General features: G+C 46.9%; 1 protein-coding gene across 2 annotated transcripts in view; it reads right to left on the bottom strand.

Annotated features, from left to right (window-relative positions):
- C7H17orf58 (chromosome 7 C17orf58 homolog) overlaps positions 1-20,154 on the bottom strand; it is a 197,297-nt gene extending 177,143 nt beyond the window's left edge. For both annotated transcript variants that reach the window (XM_085617256.1, XM_085617257.1), the window contains exon 1: positions 19,825-20,154. In XM_085617256.1, the coding sequence (XP_085473382.1) occupies positions 19,825-19,894 (70 nt within the window). In that variant the 5' untranslated portion in view covers positions 19,895-20,154. The remainder of the gene's footprint in view (positions 1-19,824) is intronic.
- Between the last annotated feature and the right edge of the window lie 3,564 nt (positions 20,155-23,718).

Here is a 23,718-nt window from a genome sequence, read left to right as displayed (position 1 = left end):
TGTACATGTTATGATTTGAGCCCTTTCCTGTTGTGGGAACTACGTCTACAAACATAAGTGTGGCACTATTTTTTCTTGGACGTTTTGGGGGGTAAATGTGTGGCTCCCTACAGATTCCAGAAGTTTACCTCACAGAAAGGTGAGGAAAATTTGTGTTTTAGCCAAAGTTTGAGGTTTGCAAAGACTTCTGTGTAACAAAACCTGGGGAGAGCCATGCAAGTCACTCCACTCTGGATTTTCCCTAGGTGTCTCCTTTTAAAAAATGTTCAGGCTTGCTAGGTTTACCGAGGTGCTGGGTGAGGTAGGCTCAAAATCCACAACTACCCACACTGCAAAAAAAGGGTCGGTTTTTAGTGGAAAAATGTGATGTGTCCATGTTGCGTTTTGATCCCTTTCCTATTGTGGGCACTAGGTCTACACACATAAGTGAGGCACTATTTTTATTGGACGTTTTGGGGGATAAAATGTGTGGCTCCCTGCAGATTACAGAAGTTTTCCTCACAGAAATGTGAGGAAAATGTGTGTTTTAGCCAAAGTTTGAGGTTTGCAGGGCCTTCTGTGTAACAAAACCTGGGCAGAGCCACGCAAGTCACTCCACTCTGGATTTTCCCTAGGTGTCTCCTTTTCAAAAAGTTTCAGGCTAGCTAGGTTTACCGAGTTGCTGGCTGAGCCAGGCCCAAAATCCACAACTACCCACATTGCAGAAAAAGGGTCCATTTTCAGTGGAAAAATGTGATGTGTCCATCTTGCGTTTTGGGCCCTTTCCAATCAGGGGCACTATGCCTACCCACACAAGAGAGGTACCATTTTTATCAGGAGATTTGGGGAAATGCTGGGTGGTAGTAAATTTGTGGCTCCCCACAGATGTCCGAGGTTTTCCTCACAGAAATGTGAGGTAAATATGTGTTTTTAGTCAACGTTTGAGGTTTGCAAGGGCTTCGGCTACGAAAACCTGGGGGAGCCAGACAAGTTACATAGCCCTGGACTCTGTCTACTTTTCAAAAATGTGCAGGTTTCCTAGGTCCCCTTGGTGCCGGCTGAGTTAGGGCCCAGAATCTACAGATACCGACATTACAAAATATAGTTAAGTCTTCAGTGCAAAATGTGATACGTTCATGCTGTGTTTTGGGCCCTTTCCTGTTGCAGGCACTAGGCCTACCCCCGCAAGGAAGGTACCATTTCTATCGGGAAGGTTGTGTGGTAGGAAATGTGTAGCTTCCTACAGATTCCAGAACTTTCTATCACAGAAATATGAGGGAAATGTGTGTTTTTTAGTAAACGTTTGAGGTTTGTAAGGGCATATGGGTAGAAAACCTTGGAAGGACCAATCAAATCATACACCCTGGATTCTTCTGGGTATGTGGTTTTCAAAAATGTACAAGTGTGCTAGATTTTCCTAGGTGCTGACTGAGCTAGTGCCTAAAATTCACAGCTAACCACATTGCAAAAAAAAGGTGTCAGTTTTCCATGAAAAAATGTTATGTGTCTATATTGCTTTTTGGGCGCTTTTCTGTGGCGGGCAGTAGGCCTACCCACACAAGTGAGGTACTATTTTTATCCAGAGACATGTGGAAAAACAGAATAGTAAAACATTTGTTATTACCAATTGTATTACTCTGCCCTTCTGCCTTCCAAATGTAAGGTTGTGTGTAAGAAAGAAGACATTTTGGAAAATGCCTTCTGTATCACATGCTTGTATGGGTACCCACAGTTTCAGAGATGTACAAATAATCACTGCTCTTAAATTCCATATATGGAGAGCATTAAGAACTACATAGGTTTCCTTGATACCCATTTTTCACTTTATGTATTTTACCATATTAATTGCTCTATACTCGGGACACAATGAAAAACAATTGTAAGGTGCAGCTCAATTATTGCTCTGGGTACCTTGGGTTCTAGGACAACAACAAAACCTTATATATCCCCTCATCCAGAAGGGTCTAGCAGACGTTATGGAATATTGCTTTTGTAAATCATCTATTGTGACTAAAAGTTACACATGAAAACGTTGTCATAAATGTCATTTTTTTCTACTCGTTTTCCATATTTTTAATGTCAATAATTAGTTTCTTTGTGGAAAACTTGAGGGATCTACACAAATGACCTCTTACTGAATTAAAAATGTTGTCTACTTTTCATAATCTATAGTTTTCTGAGCTCACCCAGGAGTTGCACAACGGTATCCACCAAATACTGCACGTAGGTTAAAAGCATTAAAATTAGGGAAAATAGGCTACTTCTTTGAAAAATGCCAAAACTGTTGTAAATAATAGGTGTTTTTATTCAGCTCTGCATGTTTCTGAAAGCTGGGAAGATGGTGATTTCTACCACAGCAAACCTTTCATTTATACATTTTTAGAAAGAAAAAGAAAAGATTTTGTGAAATACTTTTTGCCAATTTATCCCACAAAACTCAAAATATAGCTTTATTTTGCCTATTTCCTTAGTCCCCTCCAGGGGAATCTAGAAACCCTGGATACCTTTACAATCCTTTGTGATATTACGAAAAGGGGGCGCAAATTTGGCCTGGATACCTTATGGGGAAAGAAGGTCACAGAGTCCCATGGGTAAAAAAATTGCCAAAAAAGGGCTCAGCACTTAAGGGTTTAATAATATGATGACAATAGCAGTATTTAGCCTCAGTTGTATAACGGAGATCGTCTTTAAAGTTTGTGGACAAGTTTATAAGAAACGGAAAGAAAAACAACTGGAAGAAAGCAACAAAAGCACACATAAAACACACAAAACCACAAAGAAAACAGTTGTATATTAACTCCATCTATTTCTTAGCTGCCAATCACAAGTTATGCTTGGCCGAAGCATTTGTCTTTTGTAGCTCCCTAAATCCTGTTGTCCCAACTTTATTCATTCTACCCCAGTTCATGTCCAGAGGACATTATACTCGGAGGAAGGCCTTTTTGCCTACCCCAGGCCTAGCCCTCACATTCCTGGTACCTGCTGGACAGGTTGTTCGGCAATAAGACACAAACAGCACCCTCCTCATCATCATTCCAATTCCTACTCTTACTCAATTCTTAGGCTGTGGGGGTAGCATCAGCAATGCTCAGCAGGTATTGGGTACAAGAAGTGATCTTAGTAAATGCCTTGGGCTGAGTCACCCTACCCTCTGCACAACTAATCTTACCCACTGCTGTGCCCAGCAGTTACAGGGCATAGAGTGTAGTTTTCAATGAGAACCATGAAGTTTTCAAAGACAACCTGTACCAAGTAGCTCTACCTCATTTTGAAGACAATCCAACAGAAAGTATGATGTTTTGGAGAAAAACATCTGTGGAAACACTTTAAATATTATCAATCAAAGACCATCAAAGGGAAAAATAAATATGATGTAATGCTGAAAGAAAAGAACTAAGCACACAATAGAATTCAACAGTGAACACTACATTAAATCAGAATTCTTTAAAGGAAGAAGAGGAAGAGATATTATGTGCCTAGAAGCCTTAGTGCAATGTGAGCTTCGTAAGTGCAATCATTGGTAGTAGAGTTGAATTGAGGCTCGTTTAGGATAGTAGAAAATCTATCCTTATAATTGCAAAAAAAACGGATAATTCCAAACTATATATGGAAATGGAATTTAAAAGAGTTATGAAAATGGAATGTAAAAGAGATTTTTATGTCGAGTTTTTTTTTGTGCAAATCTGTTTTATTGTTTTTATAGTTACAATACGGATGACACTGCATGCAAGCAGTAGTGGACTTTATGGCATGTAACATGGGTATCGTACAAATACAGTTGTATGTCACAGTTGTGCTATCAGGACCATGGACGTAGTATTAATTGAGAAAAAGAAGATAACGAGAAAATCAAGTTTGTGAATATAGTCACATTATGTGTCCATCAATCAGTTTAAAAAGGAAGCTGTAGAGGAGAAGCAGGTCACGACTGTGGACATATGGCTCTAGTTGTCCAATACATCATTGATATTATTAACTGTCTGTTATTGCTTGCCTTTACACCTGTAAACAAACAACGAGGGTAATACCAACAGCATTTGCACTTTGCTAGGCGGTATCAATAGAATAAAAGAGAAGGCAAAACCTAGATTGCGTTAACTTACAAAAGAAACATACAAAAATATATGTAACTGTTGTTCAGCCCTTAACGCCTTATTGAGAGTTGTGTGTTGTTTTTCACTGCCGGTGACTACCTGCTAACTTTCCCCTATCTGGAGCTTGTGTTAGCACACTTACACAAGTAGTTTGTGGTTCGTCAGTCAAAAGTGACGCGGTGTACCTTCTGCCCAAACTCAGAATGGCGTCCGTTTTCCACAGGGTGTAGGTCAGGGGAAGCCCCTCCCTCCATGTCTACAGTGAGCTGCAGCTCGGTATAGAGAGAATCCCAGTATGTCGCAATGGGGATCTTGTTCAGTCCCAGTGTTTCTTCACGCCTAATGGCGATGCTTTCCGCTTTTGCCCACGCAAGCATTGAGTTCCGCTAGGCGATTATAATGGTGGGGTCAGGCGCTTTCCATTTCTTAGTAATGAGTCTTTTGGCTACTATTAACCCCAAGTCTAGGAATCTCGAGGTAACCTTTGTGGTGGGAGTTCTATGGAATTTGTGCAACAGGTAGGTTGGCCAGTCGTGCGGTAGCATTCGACCAGTGCAGGTTCGTAATAGGGCAGCCACTTCACACCAGTAAGTACCCACCCGGGCACAGCCCGAGAGCATGTGTTTTAAATCAGCCCCCCGTTCAGTGCATCTCGGATACTCAGCATCTATGCGATTGAAGTATTGATAAATTTTTGCAGGTGTAAGATATGCCCTGTGAACGATCTAGAGCTGTATTTTCCGGAAACGCATATTGCGAGGTATGCGTGTCAGGCTCTCAAGTACCCGAGCCCACTCTGTATCTGTAAACTGGTGTACCAGATCATGTTCCCATTTATGACGTAATGGATCAAGGCTAATTGCAGCATGAGTCCTCAGTGAGGCTGCGAACCAACGTGTCAGGTGTCTACCTGACCCCATGACATGTAGGTATTGCATGGTAAGATATGTTTGTGGCTCCGCAGTCATGTCTCCCCATTTAGCTGTGAGTGTAGCTATCAGTGCACGGTGAATCAGAAAGTGTCCAGGCGGGAGCCCAACCTCCTCTACTAAGGATGTGTATGTTAGAAGAGCACCCTCACAATATAGGTCTCCAAGTGTCTAGATGTCATTCTCATGCCACCTCCTAAGTATCTGCGTAGAGATTACCGTGCGTCCAATGGCAGTTCCTTCCAAAGGTATCGTTGGTGCATAGGGGGTCACCTTATGGGTGATATAAAGGCTTCTATAGGCCACAGCTAGCAGTAAGGGCTCTGGTGGTCTTGAGCATACACCATGGTGGAAAAGGCTGACTATGTTTTGCAGGGGATAGGGCGGACGCGTAGTTGCAGTGGCTGCACAATGTCGATTTGATAGCCAACGTGCCACCCATTGAAGTTGGGAGGCGAGATAGTAATGTTCGAGACAAGGAGTCGCCATCTTTCTCTGCTCCACTGGTAGATACAGCTTCTGCTGTGCTATCCTATGCCTGGCGTTTCCCCAGATAAAATCACGGATCTGCTTTTCGATAGGGGTGAAGAAAGAGGCTGGGAAATAGACCAGCAGATTAGTAAAATAGTATAGAAGTCTCGGGAGTACCACCATTTTGTTAGTGCAACCCTGCCCATTACAGACAATAGTAGCGTACTCCAAAATCACATCTGCGACTTGAGGGACATCACCACCTGCCCCAGGTTCCCATCAACTAGATCACCTGTTCGATGGTAGATTTGGATGCCTAAGTAGCGGAACGTGTCTGCCGCCCACCGTACTTTTTTACCGCTCATAACGAAGTTGGGATCCTGGAGTCCATCTTTAAATGAGTAAATACAGGACTTGTCTACATTTTACAGTTAATCCCGAGAACACCGCGAATTCCTCCAATAGTTGCACCAGTCGGGCGGGGGCACGGTTGATGTCTCTAATATAGATAAGGAGGTCATCGGCACATAACGAAACTTGATGTGTGGCATCTCCCAGGGGCACTCCGTCACCCAGCTGGGTACGCAGCGCTTCTGCTAAGCGCAAACAGGAGCGGAGATAAATATCACCCCTGCCGTGTACCCCTCTGTACTGGAAGGGGATCTGAGATGTAGGGTCCCACCTTGACTCTGACTGTAGGGTTGGTGTAGAGCAGATGTGTCAATTGGATGAAAACTGGGCCTAGCTCAAATTACTCTCATACTGTAAACAGGTAGCTCCATTCTAAGGAATCAAAGGCCTTCTCCAGGTCTCCGGGTCCAATACAAGGCAGCCCGCTTGTGGCCATTCTTCCACTGCGTATGTGGATACCCTGAACAAATGCCATAAATTGAGGGAGGTGTTACGGGAAGGCACAAAGCCGTTTTGATCTGTGTGAACCAGTGTCGGGACGACCTGCGCCAGTCTATCTGCTAACACCTTCGCTAGTATCTTTTAATTGGTGTTAAGCAATGCTAAGGGCCTATAGGAGCCCATCTCCGTTGGATCTTTATTAGGTTTTAACAGTGATATCAGGTGTGCTTCGCGCATAGAAGGTGGAAGCTGCTGGTACTCTAATGCAGTGGTGTATACAGTGTGGAGACGCTGCACAAGGGAGACCCGATATGCTTTATAGTACTCTGCTGGTGGCCCATCTGGGCCCGGTGACTTTCCAGAAGCAAGGGATTGTATGGCTCCTCCAATCTCTTCCAGTGTAACCTGTGTGCTGAGTGTTTCTCTAGGTTCCCTCCCCACTGTGGGTAGCTGCAAAGTGTCTAGGAATCCCTCTAGGTCTCGCTCTGTGCCTCATCTTCGGGAACCGTATAAACTGGCATAGTGGTGTGTCAGGGCTTTGTGTATTTCACGTTGTGTGCATAACATCTGTCCTGTCCTTCCCCTCAGCATCCCAATGGGGGTGTGAGTGTACTCCTGCCATATCAGCCAGGCTAACAGCCTGCCCGCTCTATCAGCAGTAGTGTGTGTGTGAGCTGTATGTGCAGTATAATTATGGCAGTGAAGGTGCTCCAACTGTTCCACATGATTAGAGCGCAACACCTCAAGACGCCCCACATCTCTGCCTGCTCCTTCGCCCTCTTGTTCATATTGCAACAGCTGTGTTTCTATTTTTGTGAGGGAATTTGATAACTGTTAGGAATATTCCATGTGGCTCCTAAACAATGGCCTCTGATCGATAACTTGAACGCCTCCCATTCAATAAGTGCATCGCTTGCTGTACCTTCATTTAGTTTACGTTAAAATTGCCGTTCCCAGCGAGGCACGGAACGCCGAGTCCTCTAGCGCGCTAGTTTGGAGTCGCCATGTAGGGACCGGAGGGCGTTGCATCTCCCATTTGAGCTGCAACAACAGAGGATTATGATAGGAGTGCGTCCGCCCTAGGTAGTGAATGCTATGTACCAGGGGGAGTAGTGCCGGCGACCCCAACAGTCTGTCTAGACGTACGTGTAGTCTGTGCACTGCGGAATAGTGAGAATAAACTCGGGCAGTGGGATTAAGGAAGCGCCATATATCTAGTAGAGTCCAGTGTGTAAGCCAATATGTGAGGGCCCTCGCATTAGACATGGAAGGACGATCTATTCAGTGGCGGGAATGACCTGTCCAGTTCGACATTAAGCATGGAATTAAAATCGCCGCCCAACAGCCAGGGATTTTTAGGTCGAGTTTTGACAGAGACACATGAAACAGACCTATGTCTTTGGGTCTGCTTCTTTCAGCTGTTGTTTAACCTTGACTGGCCTCTTGCAGCCAATTGGCTTCAGACTTTGTCAATCCCTTCTTGGCTCAACTCAGAGGAATATTTATCTCTCACTTAAACCTATTGGCTCTTTGGACGTATCCTTCCACCTCCACTCAAATACTTGCATTGAACACCATGAAGGACTACATTGCAGCTATAGCCCTCTTTATCGGCACTTGTTGGTTCGCTTCCCTGTCTCTTCGCTAACGTTACATGCTTTACTATGATAAAAAGATTTCTGAATGTTTATTAACGAAAAAAAGGATAGGAAGAGAAATGTCGGCTTTGGTAAAGAGAATGGTTGTGGTAGTCAGTTTTGATGCCTGCTGAGACCCTAAAAGACAGAGGAAGGTGAGACAGACAAAGCTCTGAAGAAAAAACAATGAGAAACTCTAAGAAAGTAAAGCGGTAGGAATGATGCTGAGGAGGGTGGTAGAGGAGGTATAAGAGTATAGGTAGTGGAAAGGAAAGGTGTAAAACAGATCTCCAAACCTAAGAATATTTTTCACTGTCTGAGTGTACAGGGAGAAGGGGGTGTGACCTTGGTGAGGGGCTGGGTCAATGGCAAGTGGGGCTTTGAACCCCCTGCTCTACCTTAACAGTCATAGCTACAGCAATAAGGAACTCAACTGGCGCCAGATGAGTTCCTAATTGCTGTGGGGGTGGGTAGCTATGGCATTCGGTCCAGCTAATTTTTCTCTAGTTTATACCAAAGCTTCACATCAGAGTTAAAATTGAGATTTCATGCTTTGTCCCTCTTGACTAATCCGCACAAAGCTTTAATGGGATTAAGAAACGCGAGCTGCAATTGTTTGGAGAGTTCTTTTTTTTTTTTTAAATATCTTTTTATTGAATTTAATAACAAAAACACACAAACAATCGGCAGATGACATATATGTCGAAATCAGACATGGTTGAATATGGCATTTCATTAAAGATACAAAGTGAGTACGGGAAACAGCACCTATATCAGAAAGAGAACTCAGGGAGACAATGATTCATCATCAGGAGGGGCAGTAGGTGCAACACAGATATCCCCCCTATATGAGTTCCACTTGGCCCACACTCTGGACCATTTTTGGGGGCATCCTCTTGCCACATAAACAGATTTCTCTCAAAACATACACCAATCAAGGTGTTGGCCCTCCCCATAATTAAGCAATGTCTATTTTGGCCATTGTGGCACCAAGTGTAACCCACAGCCTCTCCGCCCCTACCAAGTCAGTGGGTTCCCACTCATTGAGTACACATCTTTTAACCTCAGGGTGGACGGGTTTGTGCAGGACCTCACAAATGACAATATGGATTCCCCTCCAATATCTCTGAATTTGCTCACATTCCCAAAGAATATGCATAAATGTGGCAACCTGTCCACAGTGATGCCTACAGTTCATGTTTTTCCCATGCCCCATACGGACCAGCTGCGGTCCCGTGATGTAGATCCTGTGGAGAATTTTCAATTGTATCAAACGGAAACGTGCAGAGATCGCCACCTCCCTGGGGAGGCCACCGCTTCTCTCCAGTCCTCGTCATCTAATAAGAGGCCGTCCACCTCCCACAACTCACGCAATTGAATTAGAGGATATGGTGTGTTGTTGACAAGTTTTTTGTAGGTCAATGAGATAGCTTTCTGAGGAATCAGCCCTTCCAGTAACCTATCCTCCAGTGGGGAGGAGTCAGGTGGGGGGAATCCCTACTGATGGCGGTGGTTAAGGCATGTCGGATCTGTAGCTAGCGAAAGAATTCTGTATCCGCGAGTTCACACTGTTGTTTCAGCTGGCTAAAACTGAGCATATGACCCTTCACCCAGAGGTCGCCCACACGAGAGATGCCAATGAGGTCCCACTTATCGAAACATTTGGAGGAGTGGAGACTACCCAGTTAATCTGAATCCCATAGGGGGGTCGCGAGCGTCAGCCTATGTTCCCACCCCAAACTTTTGTTGACTGCATGCCACACTTGGGCCAAATGGGTTGTGGGCCCAGTCAAGAGGAGGTTCTTAGGATTAGAATAGAGGGCTCTGTTGAACGACCCGCCCGGCAAAAGCCATCTGTCCATGGCATATCCCGGATCTCCCGGAGCCCGATACGTACCCTGATTGATGGCAGCGAGGTGAGCCGCCCAGTAATACTTCTTGATGTCAGGGAGGCTAATGCCACCGTCATACCAATTAAGGGTTAGTTTGCGAAGTGCAATTCTAGGTCTCCCGTCCCACAGCAATTGCCTCTGTAGGTCTTCGATCTCTTTAAAATAGCGCGCTGGGACTGGGACGGGATAGTTCTGAAGGGCATAAAGGAAGCAGGGGAGGGACATCATCTTGAAGAGAGCGGCCCACCCAAGCAGTGAGTGAGGAATCGCCCTCCAGTTAGCAACATCACGTTGCAGGCGCTGCAGGGGCAGGAGCAGATTTCTCTCATAGCGGAGCCGGGGGTCGGCTGTGACAAAAATCCCCAAATATCGGAAACCATCAGACACCACCAGTATCAGATAATCCCTGGGGAGAGATGGAGTCCCACCATACAGGACATAGAGGAGGGATTTTCTCCAGTTGATAGAGTAGCCCGAGAATCTCCTGAAGGACGTAAAGATGTCTAAGACACATCTCAGGGATTTGTTGGGGGAAGCCAAATAGAGCAGAATGTCGTCTGCGTAAAGGGAGATGTGGTCCTCCCAGTCCGCCAACCACTGCAGACCACGTATGGCGAAGTCTCACCGGATCCAGGAGGCCAGAGGCTCCAAGGACAGGGCAAAGAGCAGGGGCGACAGCAGGCACCCCTGCCTAGTGCCTCGACTGAGAGTAAAGGGCCCAGATCGTTTGTTGTTGACCACCACTTGCGCGAGAGGAGCAGAATAGAGGAGCCTAACCTATGATGTAAACTGCGGGCCAAATCCCACTTTGGAAAGTACTGCAAACAGGTAGGGCCATTCAATAGTATCAAAGGCCATAGAGACATCCAAAGACAGGATGACAGCCTCCTACTGCACCGTTCTGGCCCGCTCTATCACCCCATGAGCTCGTATCAGATTTAGAGCAGTGTTGCGATGGGGCATAAAGCCTGATTGATCTGGGTGTACGAGGGAACCAATCACTCGTGAAAGGTGGGTGGTCAGAAGTATTTTAGGTTCAGTATTGATCAGGGAGATGGGTCAATAAGATGCATGTTGGATCTGAGCCTGCTTGCAGGGTCATCCCGAACTTTTTCGCCTTCCCCCTAGCCTTTTTGCTGTTGTGGAATGAGTGGTTGTAGGACGTTGGACACTTAAGCGCTGGTTAGCAGTGCCAAGTGTGTGTGCTTTCTGCCTTACATAGGTATATAAGGCAACCCCCTCCCCCCTTTAGGGGATATCTTCCCCATGGTAGGAAATGTATATGCCATGTGTAGTGTGAGAGGAAAATAATAAATGCTGTGCAATGGTGTACGCAACTTTATTTTCACCATTGCAGAAATGTCCTTTTTAAAATGGACGCCATTGCTGTGTGCTTTGTGCCGCCTGCCTGAGGTCGGTTGGCGGTCTGGTGTTCGAAGTGACAGGGTGCCCTACACCTCCCCCACAGTGACAGTTGGGACTGGAACTGCCAGGAGCCTTCTAGAAGGTTCTAGCCCTTTCTAGTAGGGGGGTGAGGGGGGTATAAATATAGGGGGGCTGTGCCTCCATGTGCTCAGACTGTGCGTGGACTTGATTGAGAGGAGACACTCTGCCAGGAGGTACCGCCACATGGGCCTGTGTGCTGGCCCCTGTGCCCAACTGTACTCCTCTGCTGTCCATCGGGCTAGTGAGAGTCCTTTGCTGGATTGAAGACTGCGGTGCCAGGAGGAATGCCACTGGATGGGGGATGACCGTTACCCGGAACTGCTGTCCTGTCTTGATGAGTGCCCCCTGCCTGCCGAACTTGCCTAGTATTGCCTGTCTGCTCTCCTGCCCTAGCGCCTCGTGAGCGCCACCATTCATTTGACTGCACTCCCAGGAGGTGAGGAGCATGGGCGCTACTTGCGTGTGTGGGACCCTGACTGCATGCCTGGGACCTAGCGCCTCGTGAGAGCTGCATCTAGCATCAGTCCAGCCTGAGTCCTTGGACTGTGTTCTGGGAGAAGAGAGCACTACTTCTGGTCCCTGGAGCTGTGGGGCTTTCTAGCGCTATATTTCAATTACCCCGCATGTGTGCGGCATCGTGGTGCTGCCTGGGAGGCACTACTTTCCTGTTTGCCAGAGGAGCACTTCCTCTTGTCCCTGAAGCTGATGGTGCTGTCTAGCGCCTGTTGAGCGCTCTATTTCATGACCCAAAGGAGGTGAGGAGCATGGGCCCTGCCGCGCGTGTTGCCTGAGAGAACTGTGTACTTAAATAGACGGCGTGAGCCTACCCCGCGTTTGTGGTCCCTAGCGGGTGGCCACCCCGCATTATTGCCGCCTTGATGTGCCTTTGAGACGAGCGGGAGCCCACCTCGCACTTCAGAATAGCAGCAAATCACCACTGCGGCCCGAGTCAACGCAAAATCGTGCCGGCCAACCAGGAAGACAGGCACCCGCGCCTGATGCTGGGCGGGGCCTGCCGGCAGCAAGGAGGTGGCCGGGAGCCAGCGAAAGTGCTGCCGGTCGTCGGTGAGACTCCTGTGGTGGAAGGAGAGACCCGTGAGCCTCACATTGAAGTCCCGGGGGGGGGGCCGGGTGAAGTCAGGCGAGGCGTTGTCGGTGAGCAGAGGAGAGCCCCGCCTGCTGAGCTCGCGGGAGGGAGATGCCGAGGGAGAAGACTGGAGCCCAGCAGGCCCCTGGTGACTGCCACTAGGACTGCCGGTGAGTGGGGCTGCATGTTGAGACGATCGGGGCCCGGCCAAGGCACGCTGTCGGTGCTTGAGGCCCCCGAGACCCAGGAGTGCCCGTGTGTGTCCGTTTACCCAGCGGCACTGCAGTTGCGGGCCGCTGCAGCGTCTGGGGCAGTTTCTTGTATTCCAGAGTCCCAGAAGAGGGGCTCCAATGTCCCCAGGACTGCCCAGTAACTTGGTTACTGCATTTTCCACAACTGCCCCGCTGGACAGTGGACAGTTACAACGTAGGGCATTGTTTTGACCTTCGAGTCCCAGAGGGGGCTCCCCAGGCGCCGTGGCGCCAGAGACTAATCTGCAGCATTGGGCATGTGTACTTTGAATGCCAGGTTGTGCCTCTGCCCTATGGTGAGGACAGTGTTCTAGGGGGCACCCTGCTAAGGTTGTTATGACCATACCGTTGCCTAATGCTTTTCCCTAAGGATTGCCATGCTGATATGAGGCTCTAATGGGTTTCCATGCTCATGGTTCAGGCTTCTATGCTAATGTGCTCCATGTTCCTGATTATGCAAGGATGTTTCCCTTCTCGGCCACTGCTGAGGTTTAGGCCTAATGTTGCGCAGGATATGGTTCATATGTCATGCCTGAGGTACTGGTTTTGCCTGATGTTTTCCCCCCTAAGGTGGACTCTGCTGAGTTGTTCATAAGGGGTTTCCTGCCTGTGGAGGAGGCCTTCCTGTTCATGGGATTGTGCCCACTACTAATGTTGTTATGCCTCATACGCCTTACACATATATAATGTGGTTTAGGCGGGCAGGGCTGATTCCATGCCTAATATGAATGTCATGCAATGATGTTTTTCTGCCTAATGACACTGCACTTAGGTTAATGAGGTTTCTTATGCCCACTGTCTGCATAATGTGCTTATGCCTATCCTGATTTAGACCATGGTGATTTATACAAATGCTTTTATGCATAATGGGCCTGTGATTCATGCTTTCAGGCTACTGTGAGAATGCTGTAGTTTTATGAATAACGCATTTCTGCTAATGCAGATGTTACACCTATATTACTACTGACTTTCATTTACCCTGTTTATGCCTGGTGATGATTCTGGCAGCGGCCCGATTGGCCCTGCCCTGTAAATAGTCCCCCTCTGTAAATGACTACCTGGTGCCAGTTGGCTCTGTGTTCCCCACCGTGATTGCATCCTACTATATTTGGTATATTATACAAGTTATTTTTCATGCAACCTGGTGTGGAGTCTCTTTTTGTGGTGTGCCTGGGGTGTCGCCTGTGAGTGCTGCGCAGATGCTTTACACATTTCCTCTGGAGTTTGGCCCACCCGCTCCGCACCACGCTACCAGTTTCTAACAATGTGCATCTGTCCTTCGGTTTTCCTTCCTTGGGGATGACCACTATCGATGCCAGTCGCTGCTCTGGTGGCAGCTCCCCCTTTTTCCTACTGTCCTCGAACATGGCTCGCAGATGTGGGGCCAATTTGTCTGGACGCAATTTATAGAGCTCAATGGGCAATCCATTAGCCCCATCGCCTTACCCGGCTTGAGAGTCCTGATCACCTGTGCGATTTCGTCGTTGGTCATATCACTATCCAAGTAACTCTGATCGTCTTCAGAGAGGACCGGGAGTTTGATGTCTCTAAGGAGATCAGCCGAGTCCGCCTTAAGTAGAGAGGACTGCGTCTGATATACCGCGTTGTAATGTGCTGCAAACTCGTTGGCAATGTGAACTGGGTCTGTAATCTTCGCACCCGAGTCGGTAGTGAGGTCAGGCACGAGGCGGCCGGCTCTCTCCTTCTTGTCCAGTCAGGCGATGAGTTTCCCAGCTTTGTCCCCCCATTCATACACCCTACAGTCTCTCTCCCGTCCCCAGGACTTGGCACGATCCATGGCAATGGCTTTATATTCATCTGTCTTCAATCGCAAAAGATGCTCTGCTTCTAGGGTACCCTCCCTCCCTATGTCCGCCTCTAGTCGTATGACGTCCCTTTCACCTGCCTCGAGCTCTTTGGAGTTCTCCTTCCTAACTCTCGCCACAAGAGAGAGGGCCGCCCCTCGAACAACGGATTTGAATGCCTCCCAAAGTGTCTGAGGGGAGTCTACAGAGCCAAGGTTTTCACGAAAATAGCAATCAATCGCTTTTTGCAGGTCCATGCGAACCAACGGATTCCGAAGGTACCAGGGATTAATGGGTGCCACCATGTCAATCCGTTGGTCTCCCAGCAACAACCTGGTCCACACCGGAGAATGGTCAGATATGCCTCGCGCTAGGTGGCAGACCTCATGTAAATGGAGTAGCTGAGAGGCCGGCAAAAGTAAGTAGTCAATGCGGGAGGAGCTGTGATGGGCTCCAGAGAAGATGGTGTATTGCAAGTCCTTGGGGTGGAAAGCCCTGCAGGCATCAGACAGGCCAAATGCCTCAATGAAGTCGGGGAGCCAGTTATTAGAAGGCCCCGTAACACGTGGGGGCAGACGGTCCAACTCACAACACGATACAGCATTAAAATCACCCCCCACTAGGCGTAGGCCCTCCGGCAGGGAAAGGAGCAGAGTGCCCAGATCTGTAAACATTTGAGCCTGCAGTCCCGGCAGGTCATACACCGACACCAGGGTCAATGCTCTACCCTCCCATTGCCCAGGGAGTGCGATATACCTCCCATGTTCATCAGCATATGTAGACTGGGGTGAGAAGGGGAAGGAGATTTTAGTCATGATGCCCACTCCCCGAGACCCACTGGTAAAGCCTGAGTGGGCAAGGAGCCTGTATCTCCATCTGTTTAGGGCTTTACACATATTCCCAACCAGATGCGACTCCAAAAGGAGGACCACCTCCGGAGAATGCCGTTTGATAAACTGCAGGACAACAGTGCATTTTACCTTGTCTCCCAGCCCATTCACGTTCCAACTAAGTAAGGTGAAACTTTTGTCCCAGTGCGGTCCCATAGTTGAGTGCTAAGGTGGACTTGTATCCCATAGCCATAAGAAAGGATGAAACCATACCCAAAGCCATGTGCATCAGTAGAGCCGATATAACAAAAAAGAACAATCCCATCCTCCCAACCCCCCGACCAACGCCCTCCTCCCTGCCTCCCTGCACCTCAGGCAAAAACCAGCCCATTAAACAAACTACGCAGAGTGCCTGTCGCCCCCAAAATACCACCACAAGTTAAATACGGGGATTTGGGCCCCCACCCCCGAAAAACAAAGGGGGAAAAGAAAAAAGGAACACAGTGTACTAGTCCTGAAGTAGGAGGCTACCCAAGGTCAACAATTGAGGATATATAGGCAGCAGCGTCAGCATGCACAAGTCCATGTTGGAGCACCTCCCACAGGGCCCAGGGTCAGGATAGCCAGAACACACATAGGAGCCCCGAAATAGAGTTAGACTACCTGTGGGCCAACATAACACAAAATGGCGGTAGTCACCAGGCTCAGCGGGGGGAGTGCTCCCTGGCGTCTCTCCAGCCCTCTAGCCAGTCCACCGCCGTCTCTGGATGATCAAAAAACCAAGTCTTTCCATTCGCCTCTATTCTAAGTTTGGCAGGAAAAAGCATAGAATATTTCAACCCTTTGTCTCTCAGAGGTTTTTTAACAGCCAAAAACGACCTCCGTTGCCTCTGCACAGCCTGGGTGAAATCCGGGAAGAAGGTTACAGTTTAATTTTCATACTTGAGAGGCGGCGAGTTCCTGGCATGTTGTAGTATCACGTCCCAGTCTCTGATGTTCAGGAGTCTCGCCAAGATGGGCCGGGGCGGAGCCCCCGGCTTTGGGTGACCTCCCGGGACCCGGTGTGCCCTTTCCACCACGAAGAACTTCGAGAGGCCCCTCGGCTTGTGATGATTGAACACAAGGTCTTCAACTAACAGGTCCGGCGTCTGCCCTTCTGATTTTTCCTGAACACCTATGATGCGGACGTTGTTTCTCCGTGAGCGCCCTTCATATTCATCCAGCTTATCTTCTGCAAACTTTTTAAAGGTGTGTAGAGCCTGGACCTCGTTCTGGAGGTGCGAGACGTCGTCCACTAGACTCTGAGCAGTGATCTCCAGTTGTTTGACTTTTTTGTGTGTTTTGGTGAGATCGGCCTTAATCAGAGTCACCTCCACCGTGATGGCATCGGTGCGCTGCTCCATGGATGTGCGCACCCCCACTATGGCATCCATTACATCTTTAAGGGATAATTCAGGGAGTGCGCTCTCCGACCCTCCAGTAGATGCAGGTCGGGCTGGGCGCTCTGAGACGAGGCCCTTGGTGCAGGTATACTTGTCCAGCCTGCTGTGCTGCGTCGCCTTTAGACCCTTACCACTCGCCATTGCGTCCGTCACCAAGGGGCACAGCAGCGTATTCTGTCACCCAGCCGCGGGGCCCCCCACCGAGACAGCCACTGGAGAATTAATGACAAAGAAGGGAGAATCAAGCCCCTCACTGGCTGCACGTTGGTACCTCCCCGTGAGTGCCCCTCAGGCGCCACAGGTCAAAAGAAGGGATCTCCCACGCAGGCCACCATGCATCGGACACACCTCCGTTGGTCGCCCTGGGTGGATGATGTTATGCCCACTCACATTCCAGTCCAGGTCAGCAGTACTTGGGGGGCCCCTAAATCATGCACCTGCAGGGCCGGGCCGCGATGATCAGTCCCCCGGGGCTGCTCGACTCACCGTCTCTCCATTGTGGACTTCCGCTCCTATGTCCGAGGTGAGACCACCCCCAGGGGTACAACAGGGAATCCCCTGTCGTGCACGACCCGCGGACCTGGCCACAAGCCGCAACGTTAATTTGGCGCGTGCCCGCCCCATGATGCGAGCACGGCGGCACCAGCAATCACCGCAGTCCGCGGCCACTCGTTGCGGAAAGGCCTCAGTCGATGGCAGGCAGTGCTCCCATCGCCCACCTCTGCCAGGGTTAGGAAGCGGACCGGAGGGGCCACAGGCACCCGGGGCAGCCGTTCCCCACTTCAGGCGTCGGATTTATAAGTCAGATGGAGAGGTTTTTGGTCGGATGGAGCGGAGCTGCCTTTAAAAAAACGCGGCCATCACGCTGCCGCGCTTAACCACGCCCCTGTTTTAGAGAGTTCTGTGTAACATCATCAAACAGTAATTTTATTTAATAAAAAACCACAATGGAAAAAGGAGATCTAACCCTTATTGTAGCACTGTTGTTGGAGGGGGAGTGTGTGTTTGTGTGTGTGGGTGTAACCCTTCCTGCTTCTGTTTCCTCTTTTATAATGTTTCCATTTTGCTCTCCCTGGATTGTTTTCCGGTTTCCTCCCATCCCTTGCTCCTAGTAGATAACCTATTTTTCTCTGATGTAATTTTAAACTCGAACCTTTTAACCTAGTTCTATTTTAAACATTGTTTGATTCTGGCCTTTGGCTGCCGATTGTCCAATACAGTGGGCCCGATTCACAGAACTAACTTAAGAGAAAATCCTAAACGTACTACTTTTGGTATTCACAGAAGTTAGGATTTTGTCTTAAGTTTGTCTTAAGACAAACTTAAGACAGACTTAAGACAGACTTAAGACAGACTTAAGACAGACTTAAGACAGACTTAAGACAGACTTAAGACAGACTTAAGTTAGGATTTTGTCTTAAGTCTGTCTTATGTCTGTCTTAAGTCTGTCTTAAGTCTGTCTTAAGTCTGTCTTAAGTTTGTCTTAAGTCTGTCTTAAGTTTGTCTTAAGTCAAACTTAGGACAAAATCCTATCTTCTGTGAATACCAAAAGTAGTAAGTTTAGGATTTTGTCTTAAGTTAGTTCTGTGAATCGGGCCCAGTGTGTTTTTTTAAAGCTGTGTAACACCAGGCATGCCTTCAGCATGGACAGTGTTGGTCGTCTTAGAAGAGAAGAGTCGTTAATGCTACAATGCATGTAGTTAGCAAACAAAAGTTTTACTAAAAATAAACTACAATGTCAAGAAGGCATATGAATGCAGTAGAATTCTGTTTTGGGCTCTAGGGTTTGCTTCCCTCCAGTCCTTAACAAGGCATGGGTGCGCCTTAGATGCAACTTGGATGGCTCTGTTAGTAAAGTGTATTATATTGGATAGACAGGTTCAGTGGGTGATTTAAGAACTTATATCTCTTCACTATCCAAACCATACTATTTCAAGGGACAATACACACTATGCCCACCTGTAGATTTCCAGTATTGATAACTCCCTTTCTGACATTGGCATACGTGTTGTTCACTTGTGTTCTCGCGCCCCAAAAAATTGGCCCTTTCTGGTAGGAACTGCAGAGAACCAGTTACACATGGATTCTACTGGATCCACTTATTGGCAAAATGGGTTTTCTGAAAACTTATGAAATTCGTTAGAGAAAAACCAATTTGGTCCTAGTTATATATTGGGACACTTTTGGAGGCAGGTTTTATATTATCACTCCTGGGGGCTGCTCACTATGGAAGAAGGCTGATATTTGAAAGAGTCTGAAGCATCATGGTGCCTAATTAATTAACTTATTACAAACTGGCATATCTTATTACAAACTGGCACTGCAACACTTCTCTGATAGGCTCCAAACCGCAAATATATGTAGAAGTGGGAGCATTTAAACAAAACGTAAAATGTTTACAATGTGAATAACTACAATTACCATAATGCCCTGTGATGAGAATTTGGGCTATTGAAACCTGCACATGTGATGTTATGGATGAGCTGTGAAATATATCACTTCTAGCTCCACAATGCCACTGGAGACCAGAACAGGGAAGGGCTGTTAAAGCTAAGATACACACCTGACAGACATTGATACCAGTTTGTTGTAGTTTGAAAACGAAAATACTTTTTGGGATTTTGAACTGGAATAAAAGTAATTAATGAGTAGTCGCTGAATTACAGCTTAAAATTACTATATTTAGAATGCGCTAGAATTTTATATCTACTTCATTTTAACTACATTTTGAGATGATTCTAAAGTCTGCAAATGAAACAGACCAGCGCGATAAGCTTCACAAAGCCTGAAAAAACGCAATGTAAACCACATTTTCCAAGTCAAGTTTATGAAGTGGTTCTTTGCCACAAGCTAGCGCGCGTTATAAAATGCTTAAAATAAATACAAATATAAATTAATACATCGCTCTGGTCTTGTGGAGTACAGCTTTTTTAACATATGCCCCATAAAAACCCCCAGTATTTTAGCTGTCCATGTTTAAAACGCCTATTCCTAAACAGATTAATAAATTAATATTTGCAGCGATAATACAGCATTAGGTATAGACTAGAGTCATACAGAAATTCGGAAACGGCCAAACGGCCGTGGTGGCGCAGTTCACGTCACGTACCTCTCCCTCGCGCCTCTGCGCTCCACGTCTGTACGGCGCAAAGCAGGAGCCAAAGCGCCTTCGTAGTCATTTTTCGGGAGCTTATTCAGGCTTCTCCTGCGGGAGGCTGAGTGAGGTCCGTGTGCGCTCTCCCAGAGTTCATGCTAATGAGGGGCAGCCTTTAGGGGAAAACATGAATCACATTCACTGCTCTGGACAAACCATTAGAGCAAGACAAAACTGCTCCAATTCTTGTCAACCTCCCACTATGCCAAATCCGCACAGGAATGGGCAGCCGGGCCAACAACACGGTGCAATTATGCGCCTGCCAAAAACTGCCCCTCTCCGCCACTTCCCCTATCGCCCCAATCGCGGTCTCTCGGTCTCTCCGTATTGTCGAGGAAGGGATGTCTTGGAATTCGTGAAAAAACTGCTTTTAAAACGGGAACAGAGACGCTTTTGTGTGCCGACAATATGACTGACAACGTGATGTGCAAAAAGAAATAATACGCTTGAAGAAAATTGCTTAGATTAAAATATGCAGGGTTCATCGGTTTTACGGCCCGGGCATTCGCCACTCTCCCTATTCACCACAGTAACAACACGGGAATGGGGTTTTCATAGGCCATTGTACAGCAAAAGAATGTACAGCGCCAGACTTCATCCTCAGCTTTCTCATGGGAACGCGTAAAGCAAACTCAACTGGTGGGTGCGCCCTTGCACTGTGAAGTTGGAGAGATCACCTCGGGATCCCCGTTCATGGCGATTTCTCTTGGTTTTGATCAGGCGACCTGTACATCGTCTTGAACGTATAGAGGTGTAAAACAACCACAAATATCTGCCAATATTTAAATTTGCTTAGTGTGACACTTCTGTGCCTGCAGAGAGCTTTGTGCGACATTTCAGTACATAATGTGTGACACTTTATCCCGAGGACAGAACGATGCAATGTATTTGTGTAATGAGGTGAATGTTCCAAACGATCCCCTTTTGTGCAATCTAATATTCTGTTAAAGGCTACAATATATAGCCCACTATGGAATGTACCATAACAATTTGGGAGTTGTGTAATTGCTCCGCAAGATGAAGGATGGAATTTGGATGTGTCTTGAAGTGTCTAGGTCTGGCAGTGGGGCCAGAGGAGGCAGCGTCTAGTCAGGAAGGTAGATCTGCTCCTAATGGGGCTCAGTGGCGGCTGGTGACATTTGCAAGTATTGAGCGTAAAAGTTTGGGATGAGTGGCCTGTGGAGAGCGAGCAAGCCCAAACTTCATAATGGGGCGGGGTGGGGGATTCTTGCCTCTGGAGAATGTTGAAAAAGAGTGGCCAAATGGTGCAGAAAGCAAATTTCATAAAGCAAGTTTGTTAATAAAAGTAATTGTAGTTAGCACATATTAGGGTCAAACGAATTTAAGCCTGTAACCTGTGACACAGGCTGATACTACTTTGCATATTATGGAGGTTCTGGTGGTCTTCTAAAAAAAATCCTTTGTATTCCGAGAGCGTCCATGGTCCTATCGTAAGGCTGAATACAAAACCCATGTAACTGTATTACAGAAACACACCAGGACAACTATGACTTAATAACTGTTGAAACGTTCTTCCTTATGTACAACCATCACTGAGCCATCATTTCAGCCACCACACAACTGTATATATTTTCTCTATACTTGGGCAACAATCTAAATTAATGGGGCACACATTGAAATGAAATATTATAACATTAACAAAAAACATTAAAGCCTCATCAAGGTGATTGGTGTGTCGATAAGGCATGCAGATGCAGACGAAAGTTAAACCTGTCTGTAATGTTTATTACTACCCTCCCTGAGACACCCGTTTAATTTACCTTAGAAGAATTAAGAATAAGGTCATAACTGCAAGGATTCAAATTTAACCGTTACATTTACAAACAGCTGTTTACAGTGAGCGCATAACCAGTAAACCATTTGACCATTATTCAAACTTAAAGCCACACGATTTACAAGGATCTCTGTAACAATTGCATTTAATCCAGAAGCCAACCTTACATAGAATATGAGCCCGAGACACCTTGGGAACATACAATGCTCATGTTAAAGTGTTGAGGTATTTTATGTTAATTTAAACGTGTTACCAGAGATTACATCATGATCTCTGATACACATGCATTAACCACCAGAGTTATCTTAGTCTTTTTTTTTTTACCTGGAGTCCTTCTGGATAGACATTACATGCCTTAATCCCCTTGGCATCTTCAAAATATAGGCCGTGAACTATAATGTAAGCCAAGAAAAGCTTTACAATCACATTTATCTTGCGACATTTGGGGGGAACACTTGGTAAACATATTTCAAATGGACTGGCAGTTAATAGGCAGACCATGGAAGCTGCCGCGGTCCTCGTGTTTATGTGGATCTGGGCAATTTCAAAGTGCCGTTCTAACTTCTTTGTTAAAAAAAAAAGCATGCACCTGTAATTCCAGCCACATCCACATCGTGTTATTCCACTTAAACGAGTATGTTTTGCTTTCTGACTGTCCGCGTGTTCCCTCGTGTGGAAGGAATGGCAGCTTCTTTCCCGCTCATACAATATAGATGACATCCCACTTGTGAGGACATCTTATTGTGGGACCAACAAGTAATCAACAACAAGTAATCTGTGTGATAAGAACATTCTGTTCTGTCTTTTATCTTGTCTCAAGGGGGAGTTTCTGCAAGAAAAGACTGTCAGACTCTTGTTGAGTTAAGTGCAATTCAAATGTTTGCCTTTCCTTTGGTGTGCTGCCCCCCTTGCACCAAAGCTGACCCCCCACCCTCCTTCTCAGCTACTCGGCGCCTTCATAAAGACCTTGTCTGAGTCTTGTTTTCAGGTCTCGTTCGTTTTTTGCTTGGAGAATGAAACCTGAGGTGGGGGTGTAGTTGGGGAGGTAGTAGTCATCGAAAATGACCAATCTGAACCATCGCATCAGAAGGAGGTCTCCAGTACGTTCATACCAAAGGGGGTGAGAGTGGCGAAAGGGAGCAAGTTGGAAATTGAGAAGGGAAGGAGGGCAGAGGGAGGGCAAGATGGAGGTAAGGTGAGAGGAGATAGAATAGTAAAAGGAAAGGAATTGTTAAGGGAGTCATGATAAGGAAAAACAAGAAATGAGAAGGGGGTGAGTATATTTATTAAGGTTGGGACATTAAAACTTGTGCTGAACATTGGCATTACAAATTATTTAGAAACCAGCACGTGGGGGGCGGGGGGGGGGGGGTCCAGTTCCAGCTAGTTTGAATGCTTTGTTTGGGGAAAATGGAAATACACAATGCTTTCGCCATTGGACTGTTCACGGGTTTAGTGTTAAACAGTAAAGTTAAAATGCATCACTGAATACCGAATCAAGCTGGCACATGAACAATTACAATACACAGTGCTGTGCGAGGCTGGTAACGGGTGTCATGTTACTCTCTTTAGTTAGATTGCAGCTTTAGAAGAGAACTACATTATATCGCAGGTCCTATGAAAGTGCTCCATATGAATAAGTACACCTTTCACAACTTAAAGTGGGCAACGCTTTCCATTACTTCCCAATCACCGCCGGGCCGTTCAATTCCTTGCAGCATGGCCTCAGTTTCTTACGGTCCGCTCCTTGATCCACACAGGGTCGGACAGGCTGTGTGGACCGCTCAGGTGCTCCTTGGAGACGGGCAGTGGGGAGTCGGTTGCAACTGAAGAGAGGGCTGCGAATCAAGCGTAACCAACCCGCGGCGTCTCATCCTCTAAGTCAGAGGTCTTCAAACTTTTGGATGCCGAGACTCCCCTGTCAACATTTTGAGGCGTAAGGACCCCCTCCTGACAAAAAGTTCTAAACCTGTTGACTAAATTGTGTGGGATGAAAATGTAAATGAGGTTATGTGATGCCGGTTATTTTGGGATACCATTGCTTCATTATTTTG

The sequence above is a fragment of the Triturus cristatus genome, chromosome 7 (genome assembly GCF_964204655.1).
Source record: "Triturus cristatus chromosome 7, aTriCri1.1, whole genome shotgun sequence".
Taxonomy (NCBI): domain Eukaryota; kingdom Metazoa; phylum Chordata; class Amphibia; order Caudata; family Salamandridae; genus Triturus; species Triturus cristatus.
The sequence above is the reverse complement of the archived record's forward strand: the minus strand, read 5'-3'. Positions and strand labels throughout refer to the sequence as shown.